The 16511-nt window shown below is 41.9% G+C and overlaps 1 protein-coding gene across 3 annotated transcripts in view; it reads left to right on the top strand.

Moving 5' to 3' along the window:
- The window catches only part of mpp2b (MAGUK p55 scaffold protein 2b), a 48748-nt gene that overhangs the window by 28349 nt on the left and 3888 nt on the right, over nucleotides 1-16511 (top strand). For all 3 annotated transcript variants that reach the window (XM_074621098.1, XM_074621097.1, XM_074621096.1), the window contains 8 exons: nucleotides 7439-7591; nucleotides 7873-8028; nucleotides 9176-9403; nucleotides 13723-13854; nucleotides 13961-14063; nucleotides 15140-15208; nucleotides 15287-15448; nucleotides 16134-16336. In XM_074621098.1, coding sequence (XP_074477199.1) covers nucleotides 7439-7591; nucleotides 7873-8028; nucleotides 9176-9403; nucleotides 13723-13854; nucleotides 13961-14063; nucleotides 15140-15208; nucleotides 15287-15448; nucleotides 16134-16336 — 1206 coding nt within the window. The remainder of the gene's footprint in view (nucleotides 1-7438; nucleotides 7592-7872; nucleotides 8029-9175; nucleotides 9404-13722; nucleotides 13855-13960; nucleotides 14064-15139; nucleotides 15209-15286; nucleotides 15449-16133; nucleotides 16337-16511) is intronic.

Below are 16511 nucleotides of genomic sequence, written 5' to 3'. Positions count from 1 at the left end.
GACTCAAGTCTGACTCGAGTCCAAGTCATGTGACTCGAGCCAACACCTCTGCTGATATCAAAGGCTATGAGTCATTTCATAACTTTTCTCAGAGGTTTGATTTGTTTGAAATAGTATGTTTGGGATAGAAGCTGATATCATGAGGGTTTTGATTTTGAAGTTCCCACTGGGGACAAAGGAGGCAAAGTGGTTGTTATTAAAGATTGCTCGCCTCCTCACATCTCCCAGTTAGAGAGAAGGTAGATGAGGATGGATATGTTTTATAAAACAGAGCTGCTGATGTTGTTGGTGATGTCTCATGTAACTGCTGCTGGTGCTTCTAGCTTGGTGAACCTGCCAGCTGTCTATGGTTGCATAGGTCGGATGGATCAGTTTATTGAATATGCTACTGTGTAGACGTTGAGTTACTGTAATCATTGGAGAGGGTTTTCATTTTGATAGATTTGATAAGATTTTTTCAATCTATTTCTGGCATGTATTTGTAATAATATTTAGCTGAACAACAGAGAGAAGACATCTTTCTGCCACTGTTTCCCAGCTGTCAGTCATTTTAACAAGGCAATACAACATTTCTGTTGCCAATCAGAGCAAAAGATTGAAATAGCAGTCAGTGAGCAGCACAGTTATCCTTGACGTGTTTGACAGGTTGACAAGTGCGTGTTGAGCAGCAGCCCCCCGTGATCAACGGAGAATCCAGGAATGAATGGCAGCCATTAGGCTTTACACTAATGTATGTATTTATTCTAAAAAACCCTTTGAATGCTGTAGTTCAGGGGTTCTCAACCTTTTGTAACTTGAGGCCCACTTCTGATTGTTAAAACATTTCCAAGGACCACTTCCCGAATAAATGAGAAACTGGGCTATAAATATGTGTTATGCCACTGTCATCTGTAATGACCCACATACATATTCAGCAGACCCTCGCCCATCACAGCCTGCCATTATGAATCCAAAGGGTCATATTTCCTCACCACACACTTTGAGCTTTTACTGCTGCAGAGTTGTCTCCAACATCACTTTTTTGTTTCAAAAACCGCTCCATTTTGTGTCACTGCATCCGAGAAAGTTAGCTATGTCTGTAAAGGGGAGACTCGTGGGCACCCATTGAACCCATTTTCAAGGGACCCCTTTGACAATGGCCATGCCAGTTTTTCCTCACCAAATTTAGCATAACTTTGGAGCATCCTTTAGCGCTCTTCCCGACAAGATAGCATGACATGGTTCATTTTAGTTTCATATGATACCAGTATCTTCACTCTAGCTTTAAAACTGAGTCCGCTACCGAGCAGCTACAATAGCTGCTTTAGTTGAATATCTTTATTTTGGTTGCACTCACTTTCACATTATACTATTAAGATTTTGGGTGAAATATTTCTTTAAAAATGACCAAGGTAAATGGGGAGCACAGAGTTAACTCAATGCCTATGTGGCAACAATCTCCTACTCATCGTTGTACATCATCCCGTGTAGTGGCAGAGGAGAATATAAAGAACCAGCTGCACTTTTAGTTAAGACCATAATACTCAAATACACACCGCTAAAGCACTTGCGTTACAGCACTCAAGAAGGATTAAAGTAGTTGCTATATTACGTATGCATACTTGATATGCATATACATTGTTTTGTTTTTGTCCGCAGCATGTATGTCTGTAAGAATGAACAAGATACATTTTCAAATCAATGTTGCATTTGCACAGCTTTATCTTGGGCTGCTGCCCAGACATCAGATAAAAGCTTGTCCTGGACGGAAACAAATCAGTTGAAGTTATTCCAAGAGCACTCAGACACTGGCAGTTTGTCTTATGTTGTTTTGACTGATCTCAAAAACTTTCCCCCCCAAAAATATTAATAAACACAGGATATATTCACATTATTCTGACCTTTCGAACAGTATTGACCCTCTGTCTCTCTTTGATTCTGAAAGTTTTAGATGTTTGGGAACAAAGACATCTTTCATAGTTAAATGAAGCTATGCTGCAAGCAATGGTGTTGTATGAGATAAAAACAGAAACTTTTGCAATATGTAACATTTTTGTAGAAACTCATTATTCTCTTATAGAGCTGATTTAAGTCGGAAAAAAATCAGCTGTTTGTTTCAGGTCTCGCCACAACTTCTGGACTTTGACCTGAAATCCTTAAAACACCATTCTAATTTAGACCAGCTTGTGTATTCGATTGCCTTAACCTTTAGCACTCAGATGAATGGCTCAATAGAAACAGGGTTTATAGTTTCATAATTGATGGCAAATCATCCATGTCCTGATTCAACAAACTATCCCCAAACCTTCCTTCTTTCTGAGCAGTGACATCTACTTGCTATTTTCTTTCCCAGTATTTCAGCTTTTGCAGTGTGTGTACCTGAACAATATGTTCAATTATGGCGGATACCTAAGACAAACCAAGCGTGGTGCATGCTTTTTTCTTACATTGAAGACTTGGTGAGACTCCAGCTGATTCCCAAAAACACCACAAAAGTACACTTTCTGAGTAGGAGGTATTTAAATACATTTCCTTAGTTCTTCTTATGAAACCAATCCCAACTAGTTCTCCATATCCACATGGAGGAGAGAGATGTGGTTGTAGAGTACGGCTTTATGAGATGAAGGGAGAAGAGTGAAAGAGCTTAGCAATGTCAGACAGTCTTTTCAGAGTTTCATCCCATTACGTCTTCCTCCGGTGTCGAAGTCTTCCCCTTTCACTTCTTCCCAAGAGCACAATTTCACATAACTTTTATAAAAATGTGGACTTTTTTTCAAAAGCAACAGAGAGAGACGGAAAAACGTACACTTCTGTGCACTGCAAAAGTACACGAGGAAAAAAAGATTCACTTCACGTCGTGTACTGAAAATCATTCTGTGCTTTTCCTTTATGCTGTCAACAGTCATTAGTATGGATTACCACAGTTATCTTTCTAACTTTGCACAGTCAGTGTTGAGGTGGAAGCTGTTTGTGGCCGTGACGTTTCTCTGTCCAGGGAGATGAATTGGTCTGCGGGGCTTCTTCACAGACTCAGACAGAGCCAGAGGTAAAACGCTGTGCAGTCTCATTCAGTAATTCAGAGGCAGTTCTGTTCAGGATATTTGGAGATGGACTATCCACAGGGAGCAGGAGGGAGTGCTGCATCAAACGCCTCTCGTATTGCTGAAAGAGGAGCCTCTTCTGTTTCTCTCTATCCCTATTTCTCTCTTTGTTTTGGGTTTTTTTTTCACTAAAGACTGAATGTGTATGTTTGCACGCGTTTAAGAGACACTGGTATTTGTACTGTATGTCTGAGAGGGTTTTGGTGGTACCGGTGTATTGATGAGCATTCCCATAAAAGATTCATCTGCTGATGCAAGCTGTAAGTAAAGACGCCTTAATTAGGGATGTGAAAAGGATTTCCAAGATGACCCCATGGTGGATCTATAAACACTTAACAAGCTGAGAGTGTAAAGAAAGTGACAACAGGGGGGACAAAGCCAGGGTCCGGGCTTGTGTTCATATGGCATGGTGACTTCAGTGAATTGTGCCGATCGTACCACACTCGCTACACAATGATGTAATCAGCGCAACCTGCAATTCTATAATGAATCTGAGTGATGATTAGGCCCACAATGAGCAGATATTGACAACAGGCGCTATCATCATGCAGAATGGGCTTCCGCAGTGCTCGATTATTATGAGTTACGACTGTGGCGCTGACTCAATGCTTGGCTCTATATCTAGCTGAGTAATCAGCACTATCGAGGCTATTAGGACGGCTAAATGAGCTGCTTTTAGACATTTAGTAGCTATGTACCTTGTGCTTTAACTTCCAAGCCATCACTTTCCCTCTGTTCTGACTGTAAATGACACCCCAAGGTCTTTGTTAAATAGTGCCATGTGGACCCCAAAACAATGAATTGTGGCTTTATACACAACAGTTTGTTCAAAACGATTTATATATGATGTGACAGGTGGTCAAATCATGACAATTATTACCCCGTTTCCTGCCTGCTATATTGACATTTAGCTGAAAGTGCAGAAACAGAAATCATGCATAAAAGCTTGTCTTCACATGCTGTAGTAATGTAGCACTCACCATAGAGTAACAGTCTGCTTTAAAAGAAAATCATAACGCCCTGTATGCTGAATGATACATCTCAGTCAAAGCCAATGTGAGAAACAGTCCATTATTTAAAGTGGCATTAAAGTGCACCTTTGTATCTTTTGCTGTATAACACCAACTGTGGCCATAAATGAATTACAGGATAATGGAGTATAACAGTAAGTACGGAAGAGTCCTACAGTTAGTGGTCTGACTCAGATTTTGCTGTGTGTAACTGACATCGCTAACAGTGGCTAACATTAGTCATCATAAGCTACTGGTCATACCAGACCAAGGGTGTAGCAGCAAAACCACTCAGTGTATTGAATTGAGTTCTGGTGTTTTTATTATGCCTTGGCTGGAGGCATTTAGTTTTCGGATTGTCCGTCTATCCATCTGTCTGTAGATCCGTCTGTACATACAGTCCATTCTTGTGAACGCGATATCTCAAGAGTGCCCTTAGGGAATTTCTTCAAATTTGGTCGACTTGGACTCAAAGATGAACTAATTAGATTTTGGTGGTCAAAGGTCAGAGTAGCTGTGACCTCACAAAACACATTTTTGCCCATAACCCAAAACTTCATATGCTAAATATGACAATTTCACACAAATGTCTAACACAGTGGTTCTCAAACATTTTCTGCAGGGCCCCCCTTTTTTGTGACTATAAAATATTTTCAACTATCCATAACTATGTTTTCATCAGTGTATAATCACCTGAAATTAAGAATGGTTGTGTTTTAGTTAGCTTAGAATGAGCTCTTCATATCTACATAGGGAGCGGGTCTTCTTTACAGAGTACGCCATGTTGCTCCGCCATGTTTCTACAGTAGCCCAGAACGGACAAACCAAACACTGGCTCTAGAAAGTCTTTTGCATTTTTTCGTTACCTGAAGGCCAGCGTAGTTCTCTGGCACGCTTATAGTAACGCAGCAGAGTGCAAAACCGTGATACCGCCAGCCGCTGTCAGACTTCCGTTGCTCCTAAAGTAGTGTTATTATGGTAAGGATGGCCTCTGAGCGAGGTGAACGGCGTTACCACAGTTTTGCACTCGGCGGCTCACGCTACCGCAGTCTTGGAAAGGGAAGAGTGAGTGGAGGGGTGCTCAGTTGGTTGCAATCTGCAACCACACCATTAGATGCCACCAAATCCTACACACTGTCCCTAAGTAATTTACCACCTTTATCAGCCCACCATTGATGACCAGTGGGATCGACATCGATCAAATTACAATACAATAAAGCCACTGAGCTATTGTGGTTGAGCTGTGTTACATTTTCACACTGGAGAAGAGAGGGTTGGCGAACTAAACCAGACATCCATCAGAAATATCTCACAGAGTTGCGGAATACAATTATAACACTGCTTTGTCATTTCCTTTTTGCCTTGAGAACAGCAGCTCATTAGCCTTTATAGCTGAGATGTCTAGGTAGGGAGGAGGAAGAGTGGTAGCGTCTTCTAATTACAATGAAATGAGAATTTTGAAAGCCATAAATTTCAGTACTTGGCAGAGTAATTGTTAAATAATTGGTAGTGTATATCAACAACCTGAAAGGCTAATATATTAAAAAGAAAAAGCACAATATAATAGGACAATATGAAAACATGCTCATCTTAGTCATTTTTGACATGAATAGTAATTTTATCTCTTCAAATATAACCAACTAATTCAAAGTGGTGTCAAAACAGACACACGCCTCAGAAATTGTGCCCATGGCTCTTAAAACAGTGTAGTCATATAGCATAGCATCCTCGCTGGCGCGTTGTCCGAGGGCCAGACACCGACAGCTCGCTCCATCAGGTTACAAAGAGTTCTGCCAAAAACACCAAATGAGCAAAGTCCTTCTGCCGCATCACTGAATCACTGTGTGTTTAAGTCTCATGTGCAAATAAGTTTCTGCGTGGGTATGTGTGCTGCGTGGGTATGTGTGCTGCTGTGCTTATGTGTGTGAGCAGAATGTGTGCACTTAAATATGATGGTTTGTGTGTGAGGCTGTGTCGATGCAGGCATTTGTGAATATCTCTGTGCACCATATAGGCCGTCTCTCGGTGGGGGTTCTTCCTTTCTTTCTTCCTCAGCAAACAAATGACGTGGCAGCCAGAGAAGTCGTCGGTCCCTCCAGACAAACACTCTGTGGGATCGCCTGACAATGTGAATCGAATTCAAATACAAGATTGCTCGGTGTACAGTTGCAAGTAGTACTAATGTAAATGACAGAAAAACAGTTCATGTGTAATTAGGTTGGGAAGAATTTTTGGGATGCTCGATTATCGGCAGATAATGGAAAATTTATATAATGCATTATTCCGATAATGCAATCTCCTAATAATACGAAGCCAAATTGCTTTCATTGACTTAACAAATGCCCACACCTCGACACAGTAGGTGGCTTTTTTGCAGCTTTAAAGTTGGTTTGCGATTCGCCAAAGAAGAAGAATTTATACTAGGGCTGTCAATCGATTAAAATAGAATACATAGGACACATTTTCATTCACACATCTTGGTCAAGGGACATGTTTCAAAATGGCCATGTTTGGAGCATTATTTAGCCTCCTTTGTGACAAGTTAGGATGACATGGTTGGTATCAATGGATTCCTTAGGTTTTCTAGTTTCATATGATGCCTGTAGTTGTAAAATCACAAGTAAGAAATTAGTAGCATTAATACGAATTTGCATTATTGCGTTAACTTTGACAGCCCTTGTTTATACAGTATCTGTGCGTTTTTAGTTGATTCATTTTCATAATATTTCAGTATAGAAATCTCAAAACATGTATTTGCAAAAACAATAATGGTGTAAAACATAACAGAAATATCCCAAACCAAAATGCAGGTCCATGTACAAAATACACCAGACGGGGGTGGATAAAATCGTTGATTTTTGATCTGTGACCCTGCACCAGAGATGTGGAAGCCATATCCAATAACCACACCGCCCTGTGTCCATGGCAGCAAGTGAAAAATGAATGTTCCCTGAAATATTGATGTTTAACAGCAACACACCGAAGAAACCTACATGGTGCAAGATTTGACCCGAGCTTGTGCTTAGTTTTCCTGCTTTTTGTATCTTTCATTTAGGATTTATGAGTACAGGCTGTGTGCTGCTCTCAGCAGGGGTTGGCTTCAGGTCGCCTTGTTTGTCGTTTGTTATTGTGCCCTTTGCCGAGTTATGAATCAAAACAAACAGTCCTGCAGAAGTCAGAAAACATGTCATAACTCCGCAAGGTGCATTAATCGCTCACTGAGAAGGTGCACTAATGGAACTACATGTTATTGATTCCTTTTCTGAAAGACTGGTGGAGGCAAATCAGGTAATCCTAATAGGAGAAGTAACCATAAGTAACATCTGTTTTATGTTCATTAAATCCCAGGCCCATGAGCAGTTTGAGGAACCCAAGCTGGAGGCTGTGAGGGAGAACAACATGGAGCTGATCCAGGACATCCTGAAGGAGCTCAACCCGCTCACGAACCGGAGCCAGGCAGCCGACGAGTTGGTCCGCATCCTGAAGGAGCCTCACTTCCAGGTCTCACATCTCGCTGCAAACCGTAGCTTTAATTAACAGGCACTCAGGCTAAACCTGTGATTACCTTTCAAAGTGATGTTCATGCTTAATGATGCATGTCGTGCTAGCATGGATTAGATTGATTTTGGAGCCACAGTGTGTGTTTCAGTCCATGCAGTGTCTGACAATACACCTGATTTGTGCAGCATAGCATGATTCTATTATCATTTTACACGTTGGAAAAAAGACTATTTGTCATTGCCAATCATCGGTGTTTGTGTCACCCGCTGTTCTGCTCACAGTCCCTCCTGGAGACTCATGATTCTGTGGCGTCCAAAAACTACGAGACACCTCCCCCCAGCCCCTGTTCCTTCATGGACGCAGCCCTCAACAACCAGCCCGTTCCCCCAGACGCAGTCAGGATGGTGGGCATCCGCAAAGTGTCTGGCGAGCACCTGGTAAGTCTGCTCAGTTAAGGCGAGACACCCGATGCAAAAACATTGTTTTTCATACACTGGTCGATTTTGAGATTTTCAGACTAGTGGAAAGAAAACATCCAAAATACACATTTAGGTGTATATTTTACTACATTTTGTCTGTTTGCGTCTTTAGACTTCTCTTAAATTCACCAAAAGTTAGCATTAGATTATGCGTCATTTACTATTTAAACATAAAATTTCAGAAAACTTGTAATACAAAAAATCATTGTTTTAATGTAAGTAATCAACCTGGGAAGTTTCATGGTGATATCTATTAGTTCAAATTGTTACCCTATTCACCTGTAGTGTCTATCCTTAAGGAGCAACCCTTTGTAATCAGTGAGGCAGGATAAAGCCCTTCTGTAAATTGTGAACAGATAAAACTCCTCAATAAAAGGTATGATTTGTGTTTTTGGAGCACTCAGTGTAATGAGATCATTTTATTGCATTGTTAAAAAGAGAAACAAGTCAGATTTATACTGCCTCATAGCACAAAATGGGGAGATTTATCTGCAGCAGGTTGACATGTTGTTGATTAATACCAGCAAGGACTCAGTGGTAACAATGCCAGGTGCTCTTTTGTCTCACTTTCTACCCACAAACTCTGCCAACTCTCTGTGTATAGTCACTCTATGTCATTTCACATGTTACTTTACCATGTAGGAAGTCACTGATGCCACAAAATCCAAATTGTATGAAAGGTGAGGAAGCATAAGTTGAACCTAAATATGACAAATAAAGGAGCAGCAACACAGACTGAAAGTAATATACCTGTCAAACAAGCAAACACACCCTGAAATAGATCTTTATTTAAGTCTAAATATCTTCTTAATGGAACAGTTGGAACATATTTTTGCAGGCAGCATCTGGTGTCCATTACAGTAATTGCAGCTTAAGATATTCCTGCATTAGCTTCACCACTCAGCCATGGCGGTTGCTGAATGGTAAACTTACCTTTTAAACTGCTGAGCAACGGAGGCGGTTGCAAGTTATTTTATAATTAATTAAAGAATAAAAGTTATACTGTAATTGTTCTGAGGAATTTGCCTTTGTGTAAAATACATTTTGTGTTGCTCAAGTCTAGTTAACCCACTTAACAAATGATTGTTATATTTTGTGTGTGTAGGGAGTGACGTTTCGAGTGGAGAGTGGCGAGCTGGTGATCGCCAGAATCCTCCACGGCGGCATGATTGACCAGCAAGGTCTGCTCCACGTGGGCGACATCATTAAGGAGGTGAACGGCAAGGAGGTGGGCAACGACCCCAAAGTGCTCCAGGAGATGCTGAAGGAGGCGAGCGGCAGCGTGGTGCTGAAGATCCTGCCCAGCTACCAGGAGCCTCACACACCAAGACAGGTAGGTCAGCTGGGGGGGAGGAGGGTACACACAAATCAAATCAAATACATATTGTGCACATTTGCTGTTAGACTCAGTGTTATAACTCTAACCAGCCACCCAGCAAATAATAATAATTGGAAGAAGAGCTTATACCAAGATATGTAAATGTGTCAAATCTGTTCACAATAATGGATGCATATAGCTCATTTCCCTTTCATGCTTGTTTTGAAGAGTAAGCGCGACTCCTTGTATTTGAAATGTCTTAGGGCTATTCCTAATTGAATCTCACACTCTTTCAAAGTTAAAGGTTCGGGTGTTTTGAAGTGGGGTTATATGAGGTACTCATCCATAGTCAGTGTATTACCTGCAATAGATGGCGGTCGGCACACCCCCAGTTTGGAGAAGCAGACAGGAGTTACATCACAGGAGCAGAGTAATGTACTGCTATCGACCGGACCGGCCACCTAAAGAAAGGCTCAGGGAAACGACGGGGAACTGAAGCTGTTATATATACTGTTGCTAAGCCAACCAGACTCCATTGAAAAAGCAGTAATTTTACCTCGCAGAACCTGAGGGTTACTGGTCTACCACTGCCTTCATCGGTTAGTTAGTTTGTGTTATTGTGTGACTTTGGTGAATCCAAAGACACACAATAACACAAACAAACTAACTGATCGAGGCAGCGGTAAACCAACAACCCCCGCTGGTCTGCAAGGTAAAATTACATTTTTTTTCAATGGAGTCTGGTGGCTTTGTCGAGAGCATAGATGGATACAACAACTTCAGTTCCCCGTCAGAAAGGGCTGTCTGACGACAAGGTAAAGCGGTGAAAATATTCTAAATATAGCGTACACTTAAACTGATATTGATTTTTTTTAGGTGGCAAAAATACGTTTTGCTGCCAGCCCCGTCCACAGCAGTACACTGCTTTGCTTCCGTGCAGTAACTCCTGTCTGCTTCTCCAAACTGTGGGCGTGCCAACCGTCATCTACTGTAGGTAATACACTGATTATAGATAAGTAGCTCATACAACCCCACTTCAAATCACCCAAACTACCCCTTCAAACACATTTTTGACCATATATCCTGAAACAGATATGGAACAAAAAGTTCTGATTAGTTTGAAAGGATACTGTGAACTGTCCTCCCTGGCCGTCTCCCAGCTGTCTGTAACCTTATATACTGTGCCAAGAATCATATATCTGCCTCTATAGCAGGACTTTGTAGATGACATTGGCTATTTGGCTGTAATACCTGCATTAGAGTTTTGTCACTTATCCAAATGTAGAGTAATTTTCTGCTTCTACATAATGGATCAATAATTGAAGTCTTCAAGAGCAAGAAAGGAAAAGAGGGATCCCACTGGAGTCCTTGTCCTTTTCATTTTGTACTTTCCTCCCATGCTCGTAAAGCTCACATCAGAAAGATTATTTTAGTTGGTCGGATATCAAATATTTGTAGGAAATTACTCACTCATGGTGTAGTCGTGGCTCTCCTTGGGTCATGCTAGCTTTCTAAGAGACAGAGGAGGCTAGTCACAGTGAAAATGTGACCCAGTTTAGAAGTGAAGGGGAATAGAGAGTAATGTTGCCTGGTGATGCCAATAGGATGGAGGGATAGAGCACATCGGAGGATGCAGTACATACAGCTCGAGATGTGTTGGGCACGCGGCTCTGTGACTGATCAGTCTCAGCAGTAGAGAAGAGGAACACTAGAAGCCGTGCCAAATGAATTCCTTACACCAGACCAAAATATACTAGAACATAATCTACAAGAAAATGATGTAGAGAGGGTTTATGTGCGAGGATTATCAGCACAGGCATACACATGTATTTGAAGCATATTATTGGTGTTGGGTGAAAAAAGTGAAAGGTCAAAAGTTGGTTCTCCACCGGATGATGATTCACCTTTTAGCCATGCTAGCAATGTCGGTCAGTCAGTCGGTCAGTCCGCCACTTTGTCCAGACTGAAATATCTCAACAACTGTTGGATGGATTAACATGGGATTTTGTACAGACATCCATAGTGCCCCACCCAGAGGATGTCCCCTACTGACAGCGGTGATCCCCTGACTTTTTCCTCTAGCACCAGCTAGGTTGACATTTCTGGTTTTGAGTGAAAATGTCTCGTTAACTGTTGGATGGGTTGTCATGAGGTTTGGTACACACATTCATGTCATCCACAGGTTGAAATGTACTAACTTTAGCTTAACTTTTTCTGTAGCACCATCATCAGATTAACCTGTTCAGTACTTTTGGTACTGACATCCCCATCAGCCTCAGCTTTGCTTTGTATCAATTACCAATTAGCAAATGTTAGCGTTGTCATTGTGAGCTTGTTACCATGCTAGCATTAGCATGTAGCTCAAAGCACCACTATGCTTAAGTACAGCCTCACAGAGTTCCCAGCATGGCTAGTCTTGTTACATTATTCTTTTGGCTATTCAACTATACTGTTTAGCAGGGGGCCACATTTACAGAAAGATAAGGGCCGTACATTTCCCTGAGCTATTATTCTCGTTATGTATGAACACACTGGACACAACGCGCCACCACATTCTCAAAACTTTTATTTTCGCTACATGGCGATCAATATGTTATATATAAATTGCAACAATATGCAAATTCAATATTATGAAATAAATTACCAGTGGGTTTCTATTTTTATTTAGCTAGTTTCGGCTGTCTGGACACCTGCTTGCGACAACAGCGGCATGCAAAGGAGGGCTTTTGTCATCATAATGCATGTTGTGATTGGCTGATACTGACAGCACAGGAGCGCTCTACTGGTTTGAAGGATTTATTGTGACAAAATGTCTGTTATTCGTGTGATTTTCTTTTTTTTTTTCAGGTTTAGAATTTTACTAATTTGTAAACAGAATTGACTGGTGAGCAGCCAGATGGATAGGCCTGCTGTAGAGGAAATGTGTAGGCCTAATTTTCTTTAAATGAAATGAAAACATGCAAACTATACTAAAACTGGAATTGGCAGGTTTACATATGACTGCAGCTATACAGTCTTTCATATTTCCAGCTGTTTTTAAATCTCCACGCCGGGGACAGCTGTGGCCGGAGGCATTATGTTTTCGGGTTTTTCTGTCCATTCTCGTGAATGTGATATCTGTGGAAACGCCTGGAAGGAATTTCTTTAAATTTGGCACAAACGTCCCCTTGGGCTCAAGGATGAACTGATTTGATTGAAATTTTGGACAGACATGGATGTGAACTGCAACTTGATAGGTTGGCGGAGGCATACAACCGCAAGGCGGTAATTCTAGTTTTTCCTGATGTTCCATTGTGTGGAAACTGAGGGCAGCAGCCAATCTGGCAGAAATGCTCTCAAGTTGCTTTTATATAAGAGAACTTAACATCCTCCCATTTCTTAGGGTTATTCACTGAGAAGAGTGTTTTCTGAGTTATGGCTCTTTAGAACATTTCAAAAGACAGACTTTTCTGTAGGAAGACATTTCTACAGTATATCTCTTTAAGACCTTCGCTTTGTGAAACCAGAGTGTACAAGTGTTTAGTTTTCCCTTTTTTGTCATATCAGCCCTGGATATCAAAGTGCCTACTTGAACACTTAATAGCGACTGTCAGTCAGAGATATTAAAGAATGATTTGGCCGTGCTCGCACAGCAAAGTGCTGTGTAGGTGGATGTTGTACTGTGCGAGCGAGGAGTTTTGATGATTAGAGTTGTTCGCAAAAGTTCTCTCAGAACGTAATCCAGCTGTCTGTGTTTTCACGCCTTGAGCTTTGTCATCGCATGGTGACTAAACTCAGCTGGCAGTTCCCTTTGGCCAGTTGAGACTGTGAGAGTGTGTCCATTGTGTCCTTACGGGGGAATGAGACACACATACACACACAGTACAGTAAGGGCTGGCAGCCTTTTTTTTATGCATCAGTTCAGTACGAGAAAAGGCGTCAAGTGTAAGGGGGGGATGGGATGGTTGCCATGGCTACAGATTTTGGCTCTCTCTTTATTTCTGTCTCTCTCTCTCTCTCTCTCTCTCCGTCTGTCTGTCTCTCAGACTCCTTGTCCTGTCAGTGGGGGTTGGGATACAGGGTTTGGTTTATGAGCTGAATCCTGAAGCCTTGAGATGTCGGGGGAAAGTGAGCCGAGAGATGGAGTAGGCTTTAAGTGCACAAGGCTGTTTCATAGTGACGGACACTTAACTCACCCGATCCATCCACCACATGATCATGTACTGTTCACACACCACACCAGAGGCAGCATAGGTACACATTCCCAGCCTGTTTATTCAATTAAATGTGTATTTATTTTCATCCATTACAGCAATTTAACTGACACCTTCCCTCTTTTCAACATCTTCATTTAGGCCTTTGTGAAGTGTCACTTTGACTACGACCCATCCCATGATAACCTGATTCCCTGTAAGGAAGCAGGGCTGAGCTTCAACAGTGGAGACATCCTGCAGATTTTCAACCAGGAGGACCTCAATTGGTGGCAGGTCAGCGCAGCCCAAGATATTCGACATTGTTGTGCAACAATTGCTTTAAGACTGTATGGTTTTATTCACCCGCTTGTTATCCCTCATTGTCTGTGGTCCCTCACAGGCCTGTCACATAGAGGGAGGCAGCGCAGGTCTAATCCCAAGCCAGCTGCTGGAGGAGAAGAGGAAAGCGTTTGTGAAGAGAGATCTGGAGCTCACTACCACAGGTACACACACCTCTCAGCAACACGCACCAGAGCAGAGAAGCACTTCTCATTATGCAGATTTCGACACAGGCTCCTTCGCCGCGCAAACACACCGGCAACAAAGGCAACATCTGTTCCTCTCCATATCATACAAGCATTTCATCTGGCGCCCGGCCGCTCATCCTCCTCTCAACCTCTCCAGTCTGTTACTCACTGGAGGACTGGTAATGAGCATCGGCGTGACTCAGGCAGCCTGATTTCAATCTGCTTGTTATTAAGCCGCTGGGTCTTGACATTCACAAGCAGCCCTCCCCGGGAAGGAGCAATGATCGGGGAGCGGCGATAAGAACCCCGTAAACACAAACCTGATCAATAATAATCTCTTCTCTTATGAGATGCGGGGTGAAATGAGACTCCTTTAGATTTATCTGCTCTGTGCTGAGACCTCAGCAGCAGCTAAACAGGTGGTGAGTCAGAGCCAGCAGTGTGCCCTTCGCTTGTGGAGGAGAGGAAGATGACAGCCCTACTGTCCTGCCCTTGGAGCCTAGGAAGGACGCATCTGTCTGCTAGCACGCTCTCCACATATTATACCAACCGAGAGCATGGTTCGAATAAAAAAATAGGTATTTTTGGATGGTGACGTCTGAAATCGTTGATCCAATTCAAGAAAAATACTTCATAATTTAGCACTCTGGCTGTAAGGTGCACACAATATTTGCTGTCACAACTTGATGGGTTATAATTCTGACGTGAAAATGAACGACTGAGCTCATGATTGCTTCTATTTGCGTCTCTGTTCATAAGACATTCTCCCCCATGGGCTAAATAATGTGCCATATTGAACAGACGGTCAGCAGAACGCCTAGTCACAGGTGTTCTCTGGCAGCAGACTGGTTGGATAGGCTGATCAGTGTTGGTGCACAGTGCCGCCTAGTGGCATCGTCTCCCTATAACCTTCTAAGACTTTTTTTTTATGACACAGCAGTGCTTTCAAAGTCATTTCACCTTGATCGTACATCGTTTTGACTTTGTCAAAGTGGGTGGCAAAGACGAGCGCCAAGGTTGGAGGTTTTATTGTGTGTTTCTGTCTGTCTCAGGTCCTCTATGTGCTGGCATGGGTGGTAAGAAGAAAAAAAAGATGATGTATCTAACTACCAAGAATGCAGGTAATTTACCTCGCAATCTACAACATCACAGTCTCTTTTTTATTATGTATGTCTACCTAATTACTGGTTTCTGACTAGAATTCGACCGCCACGAGCTGCGGATATATGAAGAGGTCGCCAAGGTCCCGCCCTTCAGGAGGAAGACGCTGGTCCTGATTGGTGCACAGGGGGTCGGCCGTCGCAGCCTGAAAAACAAGCTGCTGGTGTCTGATCCCCAGCGGTACGGCACCACCATCCCCTGTGAGTGCAGCCGTTCATCATCACACTAAACCACATACAATGATACAAAATCCATCTGTCATTTAGTACCTTGTGATATTTTTTTTTACAGGGTTTGTTGTATTTGTTGCATATGGGTCTGCAACTAACGATTGTTTTCATTGTCGATTAATCTGTTGATTATTTTCTCGATTAATCAATTAGTTGTTTGCTCTATAAGATGGTGAAAAATGACTATCAGTGTTTCCCAAAGCCCAAGATGACGTCCTCAAATGTCTTGTTTTGTCCACAACTCAAAGATATTCCGTTTACTGTCATAGAGGAGTAAAGAAACCAGAAAATATTCACATTTAACAAGCTGGAATTGTGAATTTTGACTTATTTTTCTTAAAAAAATTATTCAAACCGATGAATCGATTATCAAAATAGTTGGTTTAATAGTTGACGACTAATCGATTAATCATTGCAGCTCTAGTTGCATACTGTGTGAATGTTGTTATATACTTTTTTTAACTTAAGTTAATTTCTTTGTCTCCTTAGTTTCCAGTCTCTTAGTGTTGAAGTTTAAATAGTTTCTTTTAATATATATATCTATATTATATTGTAATATTTTCCCCTTCATTTTGTGATATTATCATTGCATTTTTAGTGTCTGTATTTGCGCTGTGCAAATGATCCATTTCTGACTCTTTTTTTTATCCTTCAGTCACCTCCAGAAAACCAAAGGTGGATGAGCGGGACGGCCAGATGTACTCCTTTATGACCCGCAGCGAAATGGAGAGCGACATCAAAAGTGCTCGTTTCTTGGAGCACGGCGAGTACGACAGCAACCTGTACGGCACTAAGATCAACTCTATACACGAGGTGATATACACAGGAAAGATCTGCGTCCTGGACGTCAACCCACAGGTAGAAGAAGCTCCTCTCTCCCATCTTTTCTTGCTTCTGTTCCTCTGCCATAGAAGCTTCTATCCATCATGGTTTCCAATGTAAATTACTTCTGCATAAAATTATATATTCAAACCAATTATGTACAGCTGGTTGCTACTGAAGTATTCTCAGGCTGAGCACATCATCTATATTT

This window comes from Sebastes fasciatus, chromosome 20, assembly GCF_043250625.1.
Source record: "Sebastes fasciatus isolate fSebFas1 chromosome 20, fSebFas1.pri, whole genome shotgun sequence".
Classification (NCBI taxonomy): Eukaryota; Metazoa; Chordata; class Actinopteri; order Perciformes; family Sebastidae; genus Sebastes; species Sebastes fasciatus.
Note: the sequence above shows the minus strand (reverse complement) of the source record. Positions and strands in the feature narration are given on the sequence as shown.